Source organism: Centroberyx gerrardi, chromosome 3 (assembly GCF_048128805.1).
Source record: "Centroberyx gerrardi isolate f3 chromosome 3, fCenGer3.hap1.cur.20231027, whole genome shotgun sequence".
NCBI lineage: Eukaryota > Metazoa > Chordata > Actinopteri > Beryciformes > Berycidae > Centroberyx > Centroberyx gerrardi.
This window is the reverse complement of record NC_135999.1, coordinates 29,688,144-29,710,232: the sequence shown is the minus strand read 5'-3', so window position 1 is coordinate 29,710,232 and position 22,089 is coordinate 29,688,144. Positions and strand designations below refer to the sequence as shown.

Sequence of the window (22,089 nt, the reverse complement as noted above, 5' to 3'; positions counted from 1 at the left end):
TATTGCCCGCTCCTTATCTTCTAGTGTTGTGTATATGTTACATAACATCCAAAATATGAGATTCACTGGTCATACTGTACATCGCTAATCTCCACTGCATTTTGAAACACACCTGGTCTGCCCACTTGGTTAGAAACAAGTTTCCAGGAGAGAGCTTTTCTACCGAGGTCCATATATAACTTCAGACTTGTGTTGAATAATTTGGGAAATTCTGATACTGCTAGAATCAATCTTTCCTGGCCGGCTACCTCCCCATCGGGAAAAAGGCATAGATTACCAAACTAGATTTAACAGATAGAAGTTTTCTCTGGTTCCATTGTGGATCAAGTTACTGAACAACAGGCCTAAATAGCAGGAGTTGATTCTTGGTCACAATGGTACGCTAGCTGTATTGTTGGGAACTGCATAATATGTGCCAGGTCCTACTTGTTATGAGGGTTAGGATGCACTTAGATGAGGCTTTATAGGAATTTTACATTGATGTGTAGGTGTATTTTTTATTTTTATTTTTTTTGAGTGATATGCAATGTACCTGTTGTAGCCTAATGTGGTGTATGTGATGCACATGCCTTTGTGTGAGTCTAATACGTCGCTGAATGTATTGTGCAATGTAATGGAACGACAGCAACTTTCTTTATGGTCCAAGACACGGAAACCAATAAATTGAATCTTGAATCTCTTCTATGCACGTGCAAGAGTGTTATCAAAACATGCGGTAGAAAAGTTCAACTAGACTGAACTTTGGGCACCGAGCTGAAAATTCACTCAGGTATTAGAAATAAGGGGTTTTAGAGCGGAGGGGTGGAGCCGTCGTCTCCCATGTGAAAGAAGCTTAACGCACCATGATGAATGTACAGTCGCTTCACTGACAGCACTGTTACAGACAGATGAAACATACATGATGCTGAATCCGACAAATAACAACTCTTTGTAACTTTAGGTGCTATAAAAATACTAGCTATTACTATTATCATTATTGTTATCACTACTATTTGCTTGTTGTTTTGCTTGTTAATGTGAAAATAATGCACATTTTGCACATCATGTATACTTTGTGTAAATTCACTTTTCTTCATATTCACATATCCTTCTCTTTGTTATATAATGCATATGTATTGACATTTTTTCATACTGTATATATTTCATATTTTTGGTGTATTTTCATATTATACATGTTCCGCATTCACTCTCTTCTAGTCAGTAAATTCAAATGCTGTTGTTCTGCAATTCCTAATAATGCTGTAATCCTTATTTTTCCCCCCATACGTTTCTACTCAACATGCTCTAGTGTTGAAACTGTCGGTTGTGTGTTGTGTGTGTTTATGTAACCCCAGTTTGTGACATTCTTCTTTATATGCTATTTTTCTGTTTACTTTATAGTTTCCTTTGCTGTATCCTGTTACCATTTCCTGCTGCAGCGACCCAGTTTTCCCACAGGGATTATTTAAATTTCATCAAATCTAATGTAATCTAACTGAAAGTTTCCACAGTCATTTACGTGCTGAGTGAGTTTCATGACCTGTGGGCCTTTAAAACCTGTTGGAAACCTTTTCTTCCTTGTTGAAACACACACTGTTTGCAGATACACACAACAGGGAAATAGTGTATTCATATGGTGAAATATGAGAAAGACACACAGAATAAGCCAAAATACACACCGGACCTGGCTCAAATACCTTATCTTAATTATACTTTTTACTACAATTATTAGTACTAAACAATCAGTCGATTAGTCAATAGACAGAAAACTAATCATTTATAATTTTGATAATTGATTAATCATTTTAGTCATTTATCAAGTAAAAATACCAAACATTTGCTGGTTACAGCTTCACAAAGATTTGCTTGCTTTTTTTCCATTTATATATTTTATTATAAAATGAATACTTCTTGGTTTTTTCTTGGCTGCTGGTCATATTAACACCTAATAGTCTTGATTTCAGTTTTATTTTTCAGTAAGGAAACAATTTGAAGAACCACTTTGGGCTCTGGTACCTGGTGATGGGCATTTGTCATCATTTGTGACATTTTATAGACTAAATGATTAATCAAAAAAAATCGATGGATTAACTGCTAATGAAAATATTCTGACAATCCTCACAGTATTCTGACAAGCCTCTGCTCAGTGTCAGTAAGTGAGACAGAACAGGATGGAGGCAGCAGAGCATCAGCCCGCCTGCGTCACATGACCAGCTCTGCCAGCGCTCTGCCTCCTCCAGGGTCATGTGAGGAGAGGCTGACTGGAGCCCTGGCAACTGTTGCCATGGTGAGGAAAGCTCTTCCTAGCAACAAACGCGTGGCACTTTGGTATTTGGGGGAAGAGAGTGAGAGCGAGCGAGCGAGCGAGTGAGCTGCACTGTCTGAGCGAGTGAGACAGAGAGAGAGAAAGAGGAAGAGAGAGAGAGAGAGAGAGAGAGAGAGAGAGAGAGAGAGAGGAGGGGAGAGGGAGAGAGAGGGGGAGACAGAGAGAGAGAGACAGAGACAGCATCAGAGAGAAAGAGAAAGAGAGAGAGAGAGAGAGAGAGAGGGAGAGAGAGAGAAAGAGAGAGGGAGACAGAGAGAGAAAGATAGACAGCATCAGAGAGAGAAAGAGAGAGAGAGAGAGAAAGGGAGAGGGAGAGAGGGAGAGAGGGAGAGGGGGAGAGAAAGGGAGACAGAGAGAGAGACAGAGACAGCATGAGAGAGAAAAAGAGAGAGAGAGAGAAAGGGAGACCGAGAGAAAGAGAGAGAGACAGAGAGAGAGCGAGAGCTCTCAGACAAATCGACAAAGTCTAGTTCCTTCGCTTCGCATGCCAGCAATATCAAATCCATCAAATCCAGCTCACCAGAATAGGCAGAGCAGAGAAATACATATTCTGTATTCTGTGAGATAAAACTGAAAGACTGTACTTCAATATGGACATCCACAGTTTTCCACAGCATTTAAAGATGCAATAAGTAACATTTTACTGCCCTATAGCACAAAATGGTGATAATATATCTACGGGGGTCGATAGGGTTGTTGATCAATACCAATGACTCAATGATTATTTGGCCAGCTGCTGAGATTTCAGGCTTTCAAATCTCACTTTCTGGCCCCTGCTCCGTTTTGGACCAGAACCTCCCCACCAATCCTCTGGATAAGCCAAATTCCTGCCAGCCTGACTTGGACAGGAGAGCGTTTGGATGCTGCGCTGGTGGGGAGACAAGGTGTTCAACAAAATGGCAGCTATTCATTCAAATCCAGGCAGGATATGAGACAGGCCTGGGGCGATGTCTAGGAGCTCTGACTGGAACCGCAAATCTCTTCCTCGGCTCTACTTTTCGTCACCTTCCAATGCCTGAAAATAACAACAGCTGAGCAGAGGAGTGGCTGTGATACGGGTCAGGGAGGGAGACACACTCTGCTGTTTCTGAATCCCACAAATTACATTCAGCAGCCTCCTTCTCCATTTCACCAACCAGGCAGGTTTTCAGAACAGTACAGTGACTCCAAATGATGGTTGGTCACCTGCCGATGTGGCTGCTGGAGGAGAGAAATTTACCAAAAAACAGCTGAATGTCACCAGCTGATAGGAAACTGCTGCCTCTGTAAACACTGTGACATGTTTTCAGTTTGGAGTAAACTTACCGTATTACATAGGTGCGGAACGGTATTATGTGCTGCATGACCGCGGGAATGTGCAACCATATTCGGATCTGTGGGCAGAACCAAAAAAAAAAAAAACAATATTAAACAAAAATGACGCTAAGACACAAAAAGCAGCAGAGAATCTGAACTGGATGCCTGTAAAACTACATCCATCTTATTTGTTGGATCAATAAATAAATCCATCAACAATGTAGACCTAGTTGTACATATGATGAAATATTATGCTACTGAGAAAACAGCTCCATGTACTGTAGACAGACACATAAAAGGTTTAAATATGTTTGCATTTTTTAGGGATGAGAGCAGAGAACTGACATTTTGTGCATCAAGAAACTGTAAATTCCAGCAACACTTGCAGTACTGAAAGCAAAGATTTGTTAGTAAAACTGAAACTTTCCACAAGGTTTGACGTATCCTGACCAAGGCCACAGGCCAAAACACATCACTAATTACAAAGTATTAATTTTACTAATTTACTAAATCTTAATCTTTGTTCTCAGTACTGCAGGCGTTGCTTGAATTCCTTCTTTCCCAGGGGAGTGAAGCTTACCAGCCAACTTGTAAATGTTTGGCTCTGGCTGATAACCAGTACCAGTTTCTCAAGCCTGTTAAGGTGCAATGTGCAGCATTTTAAACATGAATATATTATTGTCAAATTAAGTGTGACACCTCGGTAAAATGACTGTAAACAAATGAGAGCATGGTGGACACGATTGGTCGCCTCTGTCTCACTCCAGCAGTATTGTTAATGCTAGTGTTTCGCAAAATTAAGACTACATTTCCCATAAACCCTGTAGCGCCCTCTTCCTATTTTGTGCCGTAAAGCAATCCAGCAGATTTCCCTCCAAATCTTCTTAGCAATGGTCTTGTTTGTTTACGGTAATTACACTAATGTGGTAATGATTTATTGATGTTAAAATGCCACACATCACTTTAAAATAAGCAGTGATTTTTAAGCGAGCACACTGCTAACTGAACTCTGAAAGGGCTTTCAGACAGAAATCCTAACAGGGAGAAAGTCTCTTCTCTTCTCCACTGACAGCAGTGTCAGTGATGCTGTAATTAGCGTCAGTGTTTGTGTGGTGAGACTCACGTTGGAGACGATGGTGATGAAGGCGTGGGCGATGGGGAAGGGCAGGCTCTCCGGGGAGCCCGACTCGAAGCACTCCTTCATCAGGGAGAGGCCGTGCTTCCCGCAGAACAGACAGACGTAACGCAGCAGATGCAGCGGCACCTCCACATCCTGGACGACAGCAGAAGAAGAAGAGATCAGCGTTACTCTCTCTGCAGGGACGCTTGTCTCGGGCGTCACGCCAGAGACACCAAGGACATTTAACTGTACAAGATAGAAACATCACTGAGGCACTGAGTGAGGAGCGTGTGGATAACAGGGAGGGTGTGTGTGTGTGTGTGTGTGAGAGTGTGTGTTAAATGTGATTACTGAATACGTTGATTTTTCAAGAGGTCAGGTGATTGAACAGGAAGGCAAATTCTTATGTTTTATTAGCTTTGAAAAATGCGTTTTGTTCAGTGTTCAATATTACCTCCCGCCAAGTACTAAATGTCGATAAAATGTGTAATTTCGGAGTTCTGCTGCACTTAAAAACGAATTACAAACTTGATTTGACTTGATTTAAACTCTAGATACGCTTTATTTGGATCGTCCAGTGTTGATACTCAGCTCACTATCAGTAGATGTTCAACAAAGTGTCAGTTGTCTATTTGCTGCATCTCTACAGAACCCTAACCCCATTTTTAAACCTAAACCCAAACCTAATCTGACCCTATTTCTAAAAAGAACACAAACCCTAACCTTAACTCTAGTCCAGACATTGAATATCTATACAGACCGCTTTTCACACAATTATGAGTCTCACTTGAAACCCAGTAGACTTTTTAGTGATACTTTATTGTTACTTGATAGGAAGCTGAGCATCAACACTGGACCATCCAAATAAAGTGTGACTAAACTCTAAATCTGTTTGTCTCTATATTGAGAGTTTCACATAACACCCGACTGAACACATGAAATAAAACTGAAAACTGGTGGCATATTTACTTATTTATTTTAGCCGGTAAAAACAATTCATGGCAGGTAATTGTTTTTTAGTTTACCAGCCCTTTGTGGACACTGGTTTTGTTAAGCTGTTGATTGTGTTACAAGTTTACTGCCGCTGTGACAACTGAATGTCCGCTCTGGGATAATCAATCAATCAATCAAGGAATCAATCCATCTCTATCCAGCCTGCTCTTTGCTCCGTCCCAAAGCCACTGCCCCTGTGCTTAATGAAAACTTTATTATGGTGGGAAGGTACGGGCCGGCGAGCCAGCGGATTATCGGGGGACACGTTACTGTTCTCTCTGGGGGACAATGACTTCATCTGCAGGAAACCACATCGAATTTAATAAGAGCAAGAAGCTTGGAGCTTTCTGGACTGGCGCAGGTCGTCTCCACGCAAACAAATATGACACGCACACGAGCTCGCTTAACAAACACACACACCTCTGAATTACTGCACTAGTGAGGACATTCCAGAGACTTGCACTCATTCCCTAACACTCGCCATTAAACGCTCGATTCTGACGCCTTAAAATTTGCATCTGAGAATGAAGAAGCAGCATCAGGACCATGGGACAAAGAAATTATTTTCAATGACTTTCAAAGTCTTGTTTGGTGAGATTCAAGACCTCAAAATCGTCGTGTTTTGGGGGTGAGACATGACACCGGTCAAAATCAGATATTGTAGATGATCATGATCTTGTCAAGAAGTCCTGGTGATGTGTTGATGCTAGAATGGAGAGAGATGAATTTGGGTGCTATATTTTAACTTTCAAGGCCACCTATTCATTTTCAAAAACGTAAGGTCTTATTTTAGACATTCTACATGTGTGCAATTTTTTTGTATATGTGTGATCTTCTGCATTTCATTCTTCGTATGGCTCTGTTCAGACTGCCTGCCCAAATCGGATTTTTGGCATATCCAGATTGGAGTCAGATTGATTTTTTCAAGTCTGAACAGCAAAAAAAACACATGGAAACCAATTTCTGCAAATCAGATTTAAGCCACATTTGTATGTGGTTTGAAATGCGATTCAAATCTGATTTCTACAGATGCGTCTCAGTCTGACCGCTCTAACTGCTCAAAATGGTTTTCAAACTGTCCTTTACGTCACTCACAGCGCGACACATGCCGTTGGCGTCACATCCAGAGCGCCAGAAACTAAACTGGAGAACAAAAACAACAGCTGATGTTGTCTGCGGATAGACTGATAGACTAGACAGTCCTATAGCGTGAAGGTAAAGCTGCTCCGTCTCCATCTGTAGCTTTTTGTTTTGGTTCCGTATTTGAAAAACGTGCCGTCAGTTACCGTACGTACACACGCCGACGTCGTTACCACGGCAACCACTGCAGATAGCTTAACAGTGCCTGAACACACAAATCGGACCTGATCACTTGCAAATAACAGTGTGGACAGTCAGTCCTAAAGATCTGATTTGAGAAACAAATCGGATTTGCCTGCAGTCTGAACAAAGCCCATGAGGAAACAGACTGCCCCGGTGGTACTGGCCTGACGAAGATCCACATCGCATCGAAATGTTTTCTTCGTCTTCACAGTTAATGGTGGGAGTGTGGGTTTTGTCTTCGTTTTATGATATATTTAATGATTCTGACCCCTTACCCTAAAGCAGAAGCCATAACCATAAAAGGCCAAAAAATGCCCTCAGTCAACTCTCTATCCTATCGATATTTGGTCCTTTTGTACATAGAAGTAGAACGGACACACACACACCCATGTTTGATATCCAAAAACACAACTCAGCTGGGTCCACAGTACAAAACAAATTCAAGCCGAGGAGCCGTGCACACAGCCGATCGCAGCAACCTGAAACCTCACCTCAGATGACATTTATATTTGGATCTTGGACGTTGAGAATCAGATTTCTGAGATTAGGCTGACAGATCTGGGATAACTGCTCAGGTCACAAGACAAGATAAACTTCCACCATTACCGAAAAGCAAAACTTATCTCAGATCAGCACTGATTTGCGTTACATTTTTGGCGTTTAGTTGATGCTCTTCTCCAACAGCGACAAAAGCAGCTGAAGAATTGACCGTGAGATATTAGCATGGAGATGGAAACAAAGGCAATAAACTGGAAAAGGAAACGCAGGCGCTTTTCCACAAGCCAACACAACCAACCATGTGATATTTTAGACATTTTAGATATTTCATTGCAGATGGTCATGCAGTGGCGAGCAAACATGTTCACACTACCGAATCTGAAGCCAATGCGGCGCTTCGTTGTTTTTTTTTTCCGCACACCTGTCCTTTTTCCCCCGTACGAACCTGCCGAAATTAGTTTCCGCAACAAGCACACCGCTGTCATTACCACTCAAAATCATTTCCCATGCTTTTCCAGGCTATTTGTGCCATTACCAAACTTTTCAAAACCTACAAATGATCAAATTCTTTTGCCATATTTTGAGCCATATCTTGAGCTTTTTCACACAAACCTGTCCTTTTTTCCCCCGCATACGAAAGCGCCGAAATTAGTTTCTGCAACAAGTACACTGTGGCCTTAAACAAGCAACTAAAAGTAAAGAGCGTAAAGGTTCGAGGCCGTAAACCTTCAGTCCCTACAGCGATCATGTGAAGAAGTAACAACAGGGAGAAAAGATCAAAACGTTTGACAATGCTTGCCGCACATGGGCCTTAATCAAATGATCCATCCTTGATGAAGCCTAATGTCCTCCCTCCCAGCATGCCTCGGGCCTAAATCTAGTATCCCCCCACCTTCTCCCCCCTCCTACCCTCCTCACATCCTCTTGTGAATGCAGCACAGCTGTTGGGCTCTGGGCACGGCACTTGTTCGTGCGGCTTCCCAATAAAACAGAAATAGTTTCAGGATGGCATAAATCACAGAGATATGACCGGCAGGAGAACAAGACGACAGGGACTCGTTTCACATTTACAGTTCTGGCATTCGGCGGACAATCTCGTCCACAGCAGCTTACAGTGAATGAGCAGGCGGGGGCTCCGGCTCCCTGAAACCTGGACAGGGATCAAACCTGCCACGCTTTGGTTACGGGACCGGTGGCATCAAGCAACTATTCAGGGCTCTTACATATTTTCCATTTCAAAACTGTATACTTTTCCTTTAACATTACTTAAAGGATAATACTGGTGTGTTTTGTTAAATTTGTGCCATCGCCTAGATTGGCCCCTCTCCTTTCCATTCTTCCTCTCTGGTTTCTGCACACAGTCAGAAAAGTTGGAGATATCAGCGCTCGTTTTCCTCCTTCAGAAGAAGCCATTTGCTGCCATTCATTCTTGTACAGTATGAAAGACCAAGATAAACCGTCATAGTAAACATGAAGCCTTCATTTGGTTTGGTCAAGCCAACCAATAAAATGGAAGTCTCCTCCAGGAAATAATCCCTCAAAAACATCGTTGCTTTTTTGTTTAGCGCGGCTGTTAGCTGGGACAACAGTTTCAAGCTAGGTTTGACATCGTAAAGTCTGAGTAAATGTTAAAGAAATCCAATTACATATGGCATGCAATATAAATCAGACGAACACAGTAGTAAACTGGCTATAACTCCAAATGACAGTGGCGTTCTCCTTTAACAAGACCTTAACATCTTAACAGGATTTGATTATTTTGGCTGATGTTCACTATGATGTAGACAGCAGCAGAGCCATATAACTGTCGACTACAACATTTCAAACACTAGCTCAAGAGAAAAACAACAAATATTGCAATATGTGAAATAACAGTGGGTCAAAAATGAATAAAATGTGCAGCCATGTGTGTCATTCATTTCCCATGCTTTTCCAGGCTATTTGAGCCATTATCAAATTTTTTAAATCCTAGAAATGATCAAATTCCTTTGCCATATTTTTTAGAAAAACTCTATCAGACTGAAATTCTGAGTCGATGTGTGCAGCTGTGTGAATGTGAATGTGAAGCGGAGCGTTGCTGAAATAGAGCATGCATGACCAGTCGGCCTTCCCTAGAAAAATAAAAGCCACAGAAGAAAAAAAAAAAACCTAAAAAAAAAAATCAGGAGGCTTTGTCAGGGAAGGAGAGACTGAATATTGGTACAAAAACTTGAGTGACAGTCACACTGATTGTCTCCTGTGTTTTTGAGATGGAGCGGTGAAATCAACAGTAAAAAAAAAAAAAAGAAGAAGGGGCGGACTGCTTACGTTCATGTCGCAGAAGGAGCCGAGGATATTGCTTTCGTGAGCAGATATGTCCTGGAGAAAAGAGACAGAGGAAGAGAGGAAGGAGCAGAGTTTGAGAGGTGATGCATTTCAAGAAGAAGTGTTGGCAAAACTGTTCTCCTAATAGTTATATATAGTTATTACAAGGCTTTGTTTAATACTGAGGTCTAATTCAGCGGTCTGTTATTTCTGAATACCAGACCGATGTTTCACACTCAAAAGATATCGGCGTGCTACAGGAGGAGGGATGGGACGATATTCTTATCTCACGATATGATTCGATATACAATATGGGGTTCGGGATTCAATACAACCAGGATACGATGCAATAAATAAAAGTTAAATGACGACAAAATCTGACTGTGCAGAATTATGTTCATTTCCGAGCCACAAATCTTTCTAGCGATGCCATTGGCTCGCTAGAATGTAAACAACAATTTAAAAATGTCATTACAAAGTGTAAATAATATAATTTGGATGGAGAGCTTGTGAAACTGTGATGGTCAAGAGTCTCATTTGTGATTACTACAGCAGAATAACATGGAGTCAATATCACCATTCATTTTTCTGTCCCACGATACGTATTGATATATTGAATTTCGATATATCGTCCCATCCCTATAAAGGAGAAAAATGGGTTATATCTCAATCACATTTGTTCTAAACAGTCAAAGTTGATATTGTTCAGTTTAAGTGATGGATCGATACTTGGTATTGACAGTGAAAAAGCTACATCAGCGCTTTCTTCCTACAGAGCTTCTTGGCAAAGTCGCTTTTGATCAAGAAACACAACACCACTAGTCCAGAGTCAATCAGCCTGGCGGTGTGTTGGGTGTATGCTCCGACCGGTCCTTACCTCTATGGTGGGGTGTGTGTTGTGTTTGTAGGCTGTGTAGAGGGGGAACTGGATCTGGAAGATCTTGGCAGCACACAGCAGCAGCTTCTCCCTCTCCTCTGTGCTCCAGGAGCTGAAGGGGTCCTGGCTGTCCGCACCGCCGCTGCCGGCTCCGGCTTCACCGGCCCCAGATCCGCTGCCTCCCTCCCCGGGCCCGAGTGCTTCCGCCTGGGCTTGACCCGGCTGGCCCGCCCCCTGACCCTGACCCTGGCTCTGGGTCTTGTTCTGGTTCAGGTCGGGGGCATCGGCGTCCTCCTCGGCGGAGTCCCTCTCCACGTTCACCGGTTCGTCCTCCCCGGGCGAGGAGGGCTGCGGGAGGGGACCGGGTACGGCCACGCCCCCGCTCCATTCTGACCCTGCCCCCTCCGCCCCGGTCACATCCCCCGTGTGGGCGTGGGCGTGGATGGAGCAGAGGCGGTCTCTCAGGCTGCTGATCTGGGCGATGACCAGGTTGATGAGAGCGTAGACCAGCTGGTTGAAAACCTCCAGGTGCTTGTACTCCTTGAAGCAGCAGAGACATTGTCTGGAGGGGAAACAGGAGAACAAGATGTTTAAAGGGGAAATACGAACGACTTCTACTGTCACATAGCACAAAATGACCATAACACACTACCTGTCAACAGTCAACCTCACTGAGTGTTTCTCATTCTCTTAAAGCCATTTTGATCTAAAGGCTTCTGCTTAAATGCTTGAAATTAGTTTCTTAGACAAATATAAATAGTGAAGTTGATCCTATGTATGAATTTCTTTCCAAAGCCTTTGCCTTTCCATCAAGGCAAAGGGCGGCTACTTTAAAGAATTTAAAATATAAGATAGTTTTGATTTGTTTAACACTTTTTTGGTCGCTGCATAATTCCATTTGTGTTATTTCATAGTTTCGATGTCTTTACTGTTATTCTAAAATGTGGGAAATAGCAAAAATAAAGAAAAATGTGCGTCCAAACTTTTGCCTGCTAGTGTATATCAGCAGGGGGTTGATAGGGTTGTTGATCAATACCAATGACTCAACGATTACTTGTTCAGCTGCTGATATTTCTGCCTTTCAAAACTCACTTTCCGGCCCGTAGTGGAACAAAAACTTCTCAACCAGTGGAATTTAAAGACACTCCCATTCCGCTTTCTTTTAGTTTATTTGCACAGTGATAAAACACAGAAGTACTGAAAAAACAACTGATGAAATATAATGATAAAATTCACAGAAGAGGAAACGATATGAAAAAATATTTAACTAGCTTGCATTAAGTACAGATGGCCTGTCAGAGAGAAGATTAACATCAGACAGGGATGTTTTAGCCTTTTATTAGCATCATAGAGATACTAAATCTTTAATCTGTTTATTGGATTTTATTTGTATCTATTTTTTAAATAATATCCTGTAGTACATGACTTGCGAAGTTGCGAGCCAGGTTTCTCCATAGGTGCGCACCCAAATAGTTAAGGAATAGTGACATCAGATCCTGTGTGTTGGAAACAATTTAAACCAAGCGAGGAGGCTTGATTCAATCAGAACTCATATTCCTGTTTTCTCAGTGAACCGCAACTTTGTGTAAAAATAGCATCATCTTCCTCCAACCGCAGAACGCTTTGGTTTTCAGAATGACTTGCACATGGCTTTGTGTCTTAATACAGATATGAACTTCACATGCTGTCAACCAAAAAAAAAACACAAAACAACAAAATCAAATCCAACCCTTGGTTTTTTTATCCACTCAGCTTTTCTCCAAATCAACTTAATTGTTCCCGAGTGGAAATGTCTCTGACAGCCACAGGCATGGAAAAAACAAAGACATGCAGAGACAATAAAATGAAAATAAGAGGCGTGACAATCTAAGGATGTAAACACAAACTGAAATGAAGAAATTATGCCTCGACTCAAATTTCTTGCCACATTCTGGGAAGGAAAGTGAGCGAGTGTGTGAGGAGGCGGGAAGGTGTGTGGAAGTGTGAGGGTGTGTTAGAGAGAGAGAGCGAGGGTGTGTGTGTGAGCCAGTAAGCGAGTGTGTGTGTGTGCATATACACTCATGTTTTGCCAAGTCAAGGTGTGTGTCACTAGTGGTATCTTCTTAAATAAAATGGTACAAAGATGGAGGCTTTAAACACAAATTTAAAAAAATTACAGCAGGCAGAATGAAGGAGCGCGTCTTAGTAACTGTAAGGGATGAGTTGGCACATTTTGGAGGAGAAGCCCCTCAGCGTTAAGGTCAACGACTTCAAGGCTCCTTCACCCACGCAAAAACATTCCTGCTGGGCGAATTAGCATAGGCCGAAAACAAACAGCCAAACTAAATGAAAAACATCATTACTCAGAACCTGCTTGTCCTCTGATGGCCTTGACTGTCATAACAGATTACAGTGCGGTCTGCACTCGTAAAGCAGGAAGAAAAAGGATTTATTCCATGTTTTTAACCTTTATTTATCCAGGGGAAAGTTGACTGAGCGTACAAGCTCTTCTGCATCCACTCAAGCAGCTAGAAATGATTATTTTGAGTTGGCCGATTTTCATTTTTTTTACTATCAACAAGTGAGATTAGGGCTGGACGATAATTCAATATTATCGTTTGGCATCTTTCAGTGGAATCATATTGATGATATGGTGATTTTGGGATTTCGTGACGCACATTTCTGCTGTCTGAACTGATGATAACAAGGACATTTTGTTTAAAAAATGGAGGTATGAATTTTAAGGAATATTATTTTAAAATTTCCGTTTTGTTTGGCGTCAAACCGAACATTACCATTCGGTTCAATGGGATGAACATTAATTTGATTATTACATGTGATTTTGCACACGTGAGCCATATCGTGATGTATATATCGACACTGGAAAAAATCCTTGATTATTGTGATATTGATTTCAAGCGTATCGCCCAGACTTAAGTGAGATTGAAAAAAGGATGTTATCACGGTCATTAAAAGGTGAAGGAGACCATTTTAACACACATCGTTCTCTCTTACATGTAACTGGATTGATTTATGCCTAAAGATTCCTTCTTGGAACCAGCGGCCAAACTACAGTGGAAGTAAAATTTGCACGATTGACTTGCATCGTATCGCATCACTAGTGGCATCATGGCAGAAAACACCCAGCCTGATGAGGAGATTCCTGCTCCTCCTAACTCCTCCTGCATGCCTGTTTGGAAGATGTTTAGATTCCCCTCAGTAAAAGGCGAGAAGAAATTCAATAACTGTAGAAAAAAAAAAAAAAAACGCATACCATGTAACCACAAAGTCTTTGGTTCAAATCCGGCCCAGGACCTTTGTCGCATGTCATCCCTCTCTCTCTCTACCCCAGTCTTTCCTGTCTTTCTCCACTTTCATGTCTCTAATAAAAGGCAAAAAATGCCCAAAAAATAATCTAAAAAAAAATAAAAACACTCTGTGAATGATCTCCTCATATAAACTCTTATCTGTTTAGATCGTATTGCCCGTTCTTTGCGCCCTGCTTTCATGTGTTAATATTATGTCGATTTTATCATTAATATTCAAATTTAATATTTTTCATTTCAGTGGATTCACAGTGGGATGTGGTTTCTAGACACACTGACCTCTGGGTCCAGGAGCTGATGTAGCCCAACACTCGCAGGGCATGTTCCTTCTTCAGCTGGAAGCCGCCTTCGCTGCCGTCTGCATCCGATACTGAGGAGAGAAGAAGCACCGGTCACACTGCAGCTCACATGTTGTAGAGCTAATACAGCGCGTTATATTTTAACCTTTATTTATCAAAAGAAAGGATGACTGAACACTGCTCTCTCTCAGCAGCGTCCCGTTTCATATTCAGTTCCACACAGTCACACCTGGAAGCTGTTCGGTACAAAGACAGAGATGTTGAATAGCGGCACAAAATATCAGCTATTAGGGCTGCAACTGAGGATTATTTTCATTATCGAATAATCTATTGATTATTTTTTCGATTAATCACTTCGTCTATAAAATGTCGTCATCATCATGAAGTTATCAGAGCCCAAATGGATTCTTCAAATTGCTTACTCAGTCTGACCAGCAGCCAAAACCCCCAAAGTATTCATTTTATAATGATATGAAACGGAGCAAAGCAGCAAATCAACCTGAAAATTGTTGCTATTTTTACTTGATAAATGACTAAAATGATTAAATCAATTATCAAAATTACATTCGGTTAATTTTCTATCGATCGACTAGTCCTTTCAGTGCAATTGGCTATCTGCTATTCAATCCGAAAATATTGGTATTGGCATCGTCCTGGGTTCGAATCCCACCCGAGACCTCTCTCCCAGTCCTTTCTGTCTCTCTACTTTCAACTGTTGAATAAAGGCAAAAATGCTCATTAAAAAAAAACAAGACCCATATCAGTCAAACCCTTGTATAAAGGAATGAAGTGTCTCTCCCTGTACGACTGACCTGAATTTGGCCCTTGAAGACCGCAGTAAAAACAACACAAAAACCAGCTACAGCAGCATTAAATCAACCATCTTTACCATGCGAGCAGGACGGTTTTTTCAATGAAATTAAACCAAACCCCCTCCAGCGTTATGTGTGAGAACCCGTCCCTCAGAGGCTTCAGGACCGGGGTCAACTTCCAGATTTCCAGTGGTTTTGGGATATCGGCCTGACAGCTTTGACTCTTTTCCAACAGCGGCAGCGAGGATGTCGTTTCACCGCTTTGATGGGAACAGGGACGTGGTGCCAGCCTGTCTTCCAACATTAAACCCGTTTTATGGCTACAGCTCAGGATGGATATAAATACAAATAGGGGAGGGGGGGTGGAGCACCTGTACACTGTGATCACACTCCCAGGCTCTGAAGACACTGCAGCCTTTCAGCCAGACTGGAGGCGTTTAAATCCAAATTTTCCAACTGGAAAACTATTTGAACCCCATACTGTTATTTTCGGACTGAAGCTACCGGTAGCTGATATTTTGTTCCAATATTCTCCAATTTTGACCATTTTCTTACAAATAATTGACATGATTTAGCGTTTCTCCCAGAGTTTTCTTCTTGTCGGGGTGAAAAGCCTCTGAAACAGCATTTAGACCGTCATGGGACGCTAAAACTCTCCACTGAAAGCCGTACAAATGACATGGCGTGCGTTAGCAGCTCTTTAAGTCAGGGTGAGGCAGGTTTCACTGCAGGTTTCACAGACTGACACCCCTGCAGCTGTTCAGTAAAATCATATCCTCACCTCCATCAGATCCACATTGGGCAACACTGACTGGCCGATATCGGCCTGATATATCCGTCTAACCCTAAAGGAGTATGCGGTGAAATCTTTTAAGGGAAAGGGAGACGTTTACATTTTAGGCATTTAGCAGATGCTCTTATCCAGAGTGATTTATAATGAGCCAAAAAAAGCTTTAATTCCTAGATTAACAAAATTACAAGCAACCACCATTAAGGAGGTCAAAGGTCAGAGCCACAGCACCCTGACGATATTCCCGCGACCCTGAAGGATCATGTGAGAGAGAAGTGCTAAGAAAAGAAATCGGACCACAGGCCATTTTTTATGCGACGGTTTGACAGAAGGGTTGGGGTGCAGCCAAGTCTCTGTCCTGGAGTTTAAGATTAGTCAAGTCAATGTTAAGATTTCCAGTCAACCTCACAAAATATATGTGCATATTCACGTCATACACCCTACAACACAGCATAAGACCCAACTGCAAAACCCACAACTCACGCGGCGTCCAACTGTAGCGTCTGCTGGCCAAAACAAGATTTGGCATAAGCGTATGTTACAACTTCAGCATTAACTTTATAATATCAGAAAGCCCTGTCTAAAACACTGATAAGTGGCTGTGTTAGGAAAATAAAAAGCTGAGATTAGCTACGTTAGCTACATTTATTATTCATGCCATTGCAAACCATGACTTTTTCACTGAGATCGCTATACACATTCAGATTTGTATTGCATTTGGTTAATTGATGACTTAACTGATGCTGCTAAAATACATTTTTCCTCTTTTTTCTTTCCCTTCCCAGTTGGCTACCTCATCATTTCTACTGGCAGCACCAAGGTTTCATCAGTGCAAAAGTTCAGCTAGGTTGAACTTTGAGCACAAGGATGCAAACAGAAAAAAAATCATTCATGCATGGTGTAAGTCATGGAAAATAATGGGTTTAGAGCACAGGGGGTGGAGCTATCGTGTCGCATGTGATAACTGACAAATCTGCTGTGGGAAATCCTGCAGGTACTTTGTGAAGAGATGAGTTCTCAGCCTATGATGCAAAATGGGAAGACATTTTTTTTAAGATTATTTTTTGCCATTTTTTGCCTTTATTAGACAGTTCCAAGTAGAGAGAGACAGGAAAGATCGGGGAGAGACAGGGGATGAGATGTGACAAAGGTTCTGGCTCGGATTCGAACCCTTTACACGGTACGCCCCTCAGACCACCAAGCTGACAGGGCGCCCAGACGTTTACATTTTAAGGCATTTAGCTGCCACTCTTACCCGGGGCAATGAGTTCAACAGCAGAACGGGCTCAAATTCCCAGACCACCGAAATTACAAGCAGACAACAGTAAGGAGTGCAAGTGCAAACCACAACGCTCTGGCAGCAGTTCACAAAATATTAACCCCCACACACTGCTGGCGTCTCAAGGTTGTTGTCTTATCTGTGGGCCGCTTGGCTCTATCTGCACGGTGGAGAACCTCTCCACGGGAATTTCCTCTTAACAGTTCATCCCTCCAGGTCCGTCTGCATAAGAGCATCAGCTAAACGCCTAAAATGTGTTTCACCTGTGGCGTTACCGAAAGACATTCTGGTTCAACAGGTGAGCGGTTCTCAACCTGGGTGGTGGAGACGGTTCAGTGTGTGTTGGTGGGGAAATAGGTGAAATAGCATGAAAAGGTTAAATCAAAATCGTTGGTTGGTGTCACAGCTGACCGCTCTGCGAACGCTCTCTCCCTGTCTGCCAGTTAGCAGCTTGACTCACTTTGTCTTTATGCGTCACGGGCCAAAAAGTTTGAGAGCCACTGGACCAGGTCACACATTCTGCAGATCCTGCCTGGCTGGACAGTTTCAACAATGTCAGCATCAGATTTTCCAAAATCAAAAATAGGCCATGAAGCTATTTCCCCCCCCCCCCGAACTTCTTAGCAAGGCAGAGGATAACCTCACGATACTCCTGCGGCGTGAATGCCAGGAGAGATTCTAGGTTTGTTGCCCTGGAAAACTGAAGAATTGAATTAGGAGAAGCTCAACATTCAGTTTGGAAACTTGAGGTCGGGGAGGCAAAAAAGTTGACATTTTTCCATTTATAAGGCTTTTAGTTGATGCTCTTGTCCAGAGCGAATAACGAGTGAGCAGGTAGGAGTTCAGTGCCTTGCTCATGGACACACAGGACATAATGTTGACGGACACATATTGGTGGTTGAATTCATCAAACCTGTGACTGTTAGGTTACTGGACAGTCTCTCTAACCACTAGCCCACCCTGCTGCCTCCTGTCATGACATATTTTAACTGTGAGAGCTTCTTCTGCCTGCAGCAGGTTCAACAGGCTCTGCTCATCATTTACAGTCATGTCACTGAAAATGAATGAGCTCCTGTTGCTGTGCAGCATCTACCTACATGCAGTATGAAAAAAAAACCCACCATTATTCATAAGTGTACCTTATACCATAACAATTTATAATAGGCATTTTATAAATATATTTTTTGGTGTACCCACTTTCCCTCAACCTGCCTTGTCTACTTCTAAGACACAACCTGTCTCTCTGCTGCAGTGCATTCTGGTCTCTCTCCTGCTCCTGTGGGTGGAGAAATTGGTCTCTCTCCTCTTCTACGATGGATTTCTCCCTGTATGATTGTTGAACGTCTCTTGGTGCAAAATGGCGGCTCTAGAAAGAAGCCCTCGCTCTTTGATTCTGAGGGACTGACACCAAAACCTGACGTTTACCGCTGATGTTTTACATCCTGAAACATTTTCTCATATCAAACTCCATTGTAGCTGCTGGAAACATCTGGAGGTGACGTCACCTCGTCTATGATTGGCCGGTTATCCACCAAGAAGAAAAATACAACAAACTACTAAAAGACAGACAGAAAGGAATCCAAGTTACATCGCCAATAGCCGTTTTTAACAGTGTTAAGTGTTTTATGGTGGATTTTCCCTTTAATACATTAGCTCTGATTGGTAAAGCTGGCTACTGTTACATTAGGAAATCACTGAAATGTGTTTTCCGTCATTTTGTGCCATTGAACAGTCAAGCTGCCAGTCTGACAGCTGTGTGTGTGTGTGTGTGTGTGTGTGTGTGCGCATGTTTGAGAAAGACAGTGATTGGTGTGTCAGTGCTGTGAGACAGAGAGAGAGGGAAAGTAAAATAAAAAATCAGAGTCAGAGAGAGACAGAATGAGAGACAGTGAGTGCAGGGAGACAGAAAAAGAGAGAGAGAGAGAGAGATATTGATATTATTTTGCTGATAACATTCACATTATTCATCCTGCTCCTACCACCTTACAGCACAATGTGCTTTGGCAATACTGTAAATTTACTGTGGTCATGCCAGTGAAGCCTCATTGAATTTAAATTTAACTGAATTGAGTCAGAGAGAGACACATAGAATGAAACAGAAATGCAGAGAGAGAGAGAGAGAGAGAGAGAGAGAGAGAGAGAGAGAGAGAGAGAGAGAGAGAGAGAGAGAGACAAAGCAAGAGAGGGAATGAGAGAGCCAGAATGAAAAGAGAGAAAATTAGATAAAGAGACAGAATAAGAAAGCCAGAGAGCTAGAGAGAGAGAATGACAGAGAGACATGAAGCTATAGAGAGAGACAGACGGTAAGAAAGACAAAGCAAGAGAGTGAGAGTGTGGGAGTGAGAGAGTCAGAATGAAAAGAGAAAGAGAAAGAGACAGAATAAGAAAGCCAGAGAGAGAAAATTAGAGTGAGACAAAGCTATAGAAACAGAATGAAAGAAACAGAAAGATAGACAGACAGCTATAGAGAGATGACAATTATTGCTATTTTCTATTGTTCAATTATTTTTATTGTGATTATTGCTACTTTTATTGATTAGCACTGATTTGCTTTGGCAACAGATACTGAAGTATTTAATGCCAATAAAGCTCATTTGAATTGAACTGATTGAATGAGAGCAAGGCAGAGACAGCGTGAGAGAAAGACAGAAAGCTATAGAGAGAAATAAAGTCAGTGAGTTGGAGTGAGAGGCAGAATGAAAGAAAGAGAGACAGAAAGCTAGAGAGAGACAGACAGAGGGCGAGAGACGGTAAGCTAGAGAGAAGAGAGACAGTAAACTATAGAGAATGAGAGAGACAGAAAACTACAGACAGAATGAGAGAAAGAAAGCCACAGAAACAGAAAGCTATAGAGAGAGACAGCATGAGACAGAGCTATAGACAGAATGAGAGAGAGACAGTTATAGCCTAGATTAATGAGAGAGAGACAGAAAGCTATAGAGACAGAAAGCTATAGGCAGAGAGACAGGATGAGAGAGAGACATGATGAAAGAGAGAGATAGAAAGAGAGTGAGACAGGATGAGAGAGTGAGGCAGGATGAGGGAGAGACATGATGAAATAGAGAGACAGAAAGAGAGTGAGACAGGATGAGGGAGTGAGACAGGATGAGGGAGAGACATGATGAAAGAGACAGAGAGTGAGACAGGATGAGGGAGTGAGACAGGATGAGGAAGTGAGACAGGGTGAGGGAGTGAGACAGAGTGAGGGAGTGAGACAGGATGAGGAAGTGAGACAGAGTGAGGGAGTGAGACAGGATGAGGAAGTGAGACAGAGTGAGGGAGTGAGACAGGGTGAGGAAGTGAGACAGGATGAGGGAGAGAGACAGAAAGAGAGTGAGACAGGATGAGGGAGTGAGACAGGATGAGGGAGTGAGACAGGATGAGGGAGTGAGTGAGACAGAGTGAGTGAGTGAGACAGGGTGAGGGAGTGAGACAGGATGAGGGAGTGAGACAGGATGAGGGAGTGAGAGGATGAGAGAGTGAGACAGGGTGAGGGAGTGAGACAGGGTGAGGGAGTCAGAGAGGGTGAGGGAGTGAGACAGGATGAGGAAGTGAGACAGGGTGAGGAAGTGAGACAGGGTGAGGGAGGGTGAGGGAGTGAGACAGGGTGAGGGAGTGAGACAGGATGAGGAAGTGAGACAGGATGAGGAAGTGAGACAGGGTGAGGGAGTGAGACAGGGTGAGGGAGTGAGACAGGATGAGGAAGTGAGACAGAGTGAGGGAGTGAGACAGGGTGAGGGAGTGAGACAGGATGAGGGAGTGAGACAGGATGAGGAAGTGAGACAGGGTGAGGGAGTGAGACAGGATGAGGGAGTGAGACAGGATGAGGGAGTGAGACAGGATGAGGCAGGATGAGGGAGTGAGACAGGGTGAAGGAGTGAGACAGGATGAGGAAGTGAGACAGGGTGAGGGAGTGAGACAGGATGAGGGAGTGAGACAGGGTGAGGGAGTGAGACAGAGTGAGGGAGTGAGACAGGATGAGGAAGTGAGACAGGGTGAGGGAGTGAGACAGGATGAGGGAGTGAGACAGGGTGAGAGAGTGAGACAGAGTGAAGGAGTGAGACAGGATGAGGGAGTGAGACAGGGTGAGGGAGGGCTGCTGGACAGTCTCAGGCTCTGGGAAACAATCAGCAGCATTGTGTTGAGCATCAGGCAGATAAGAGGATCTGGGCCGACCCGGCCTTTGTTCTGACGACAAAAACACTACAGCCACAGAAAATAGACTGGAAAATAAACTGGAAAACCAAGACTAGAAACCAAGACTGGAAAATGGACTGGAAAATAGACCGGAAAACCAAGACTGGAAAACTAAGCCTGGAAAACCACGACTAGAAACCAAGACTGGAAAATGGACTGGACAACAAGACTGGAAAATAGACTGAAAGACACAGACTGGAAGGCCAAGACTGGAAGACTAAGACTGGAATATAGACTGCAAAACCAAGACTGGAAAACCAACTGGAAGATCAAGACTGGAAAATAAACTGGGAAAACAAGACTGGAAAATAGACTGAAAAACCTCAGTTCCCTCCTTTCCTCCACACAGGACCAACTGAACACTCCTAGTCAACACCAAATACCAATACATTCTCTGTTGCTATGTTTCCGGTTCTGAAAGTCAGCTAATGCAATAAATACATTCTGCTATATTCCTGTAAAGTGATCTATTCGTAAAATTATATTCCCTGACTTTCCCCAGAGAATTGATCAAATTCCCTGTCTGGAATACACCCCTCGAAACTCAAATGATATTCCAGAAATTCACTGACCAGCGGGAACCCTGGGATACTCTCTCCCTCCCTGTCGTACATACACACACACGCTGCTACAGCAAATCTGAGGTCAAAGGTCACCTAGAGAAACACCACATGGACCTGCCAGTCTCCCA

General features: G+C 42.8%; 1 protein-coding gene across 1 annotated transcript in view; it reads right to left on the bottom strand.

Annotated features, from left to right (window-relative positions):
• usp34 (ubiquitin specific peptidase 34) overlaps nt 1–22,089 on the bottom strand; it is a 91,583-nt gene that overhangs the window by 66,963 nt on the left and 2,531 nt on the right. The window contains exons 2-6 of the mRNA XM_078290899.1: nt 14,301–14,391; nt 10,717–11,278; nt 9,843–9,893; nt 4,725–4,874; nt 3,611–3,678 (exon numbers count right to left, since the gene is read on the bottom strand). Of these exons, the coding sequence (XP_078147025.1) occupies nt 3,611–3,678; nt 4,725–4,874; nt 9,843–9,893; nt 10,717–11,278; nt 14,301–14,391 (922 nt within the window). The remainder of the gene's footprint in view (nt 1–3,610; nt 3,679–4,724; nt 4,875–9,842; nt 9,894–10,716; nt 11,279–14,300; nt 14,392–22,089) is intronic.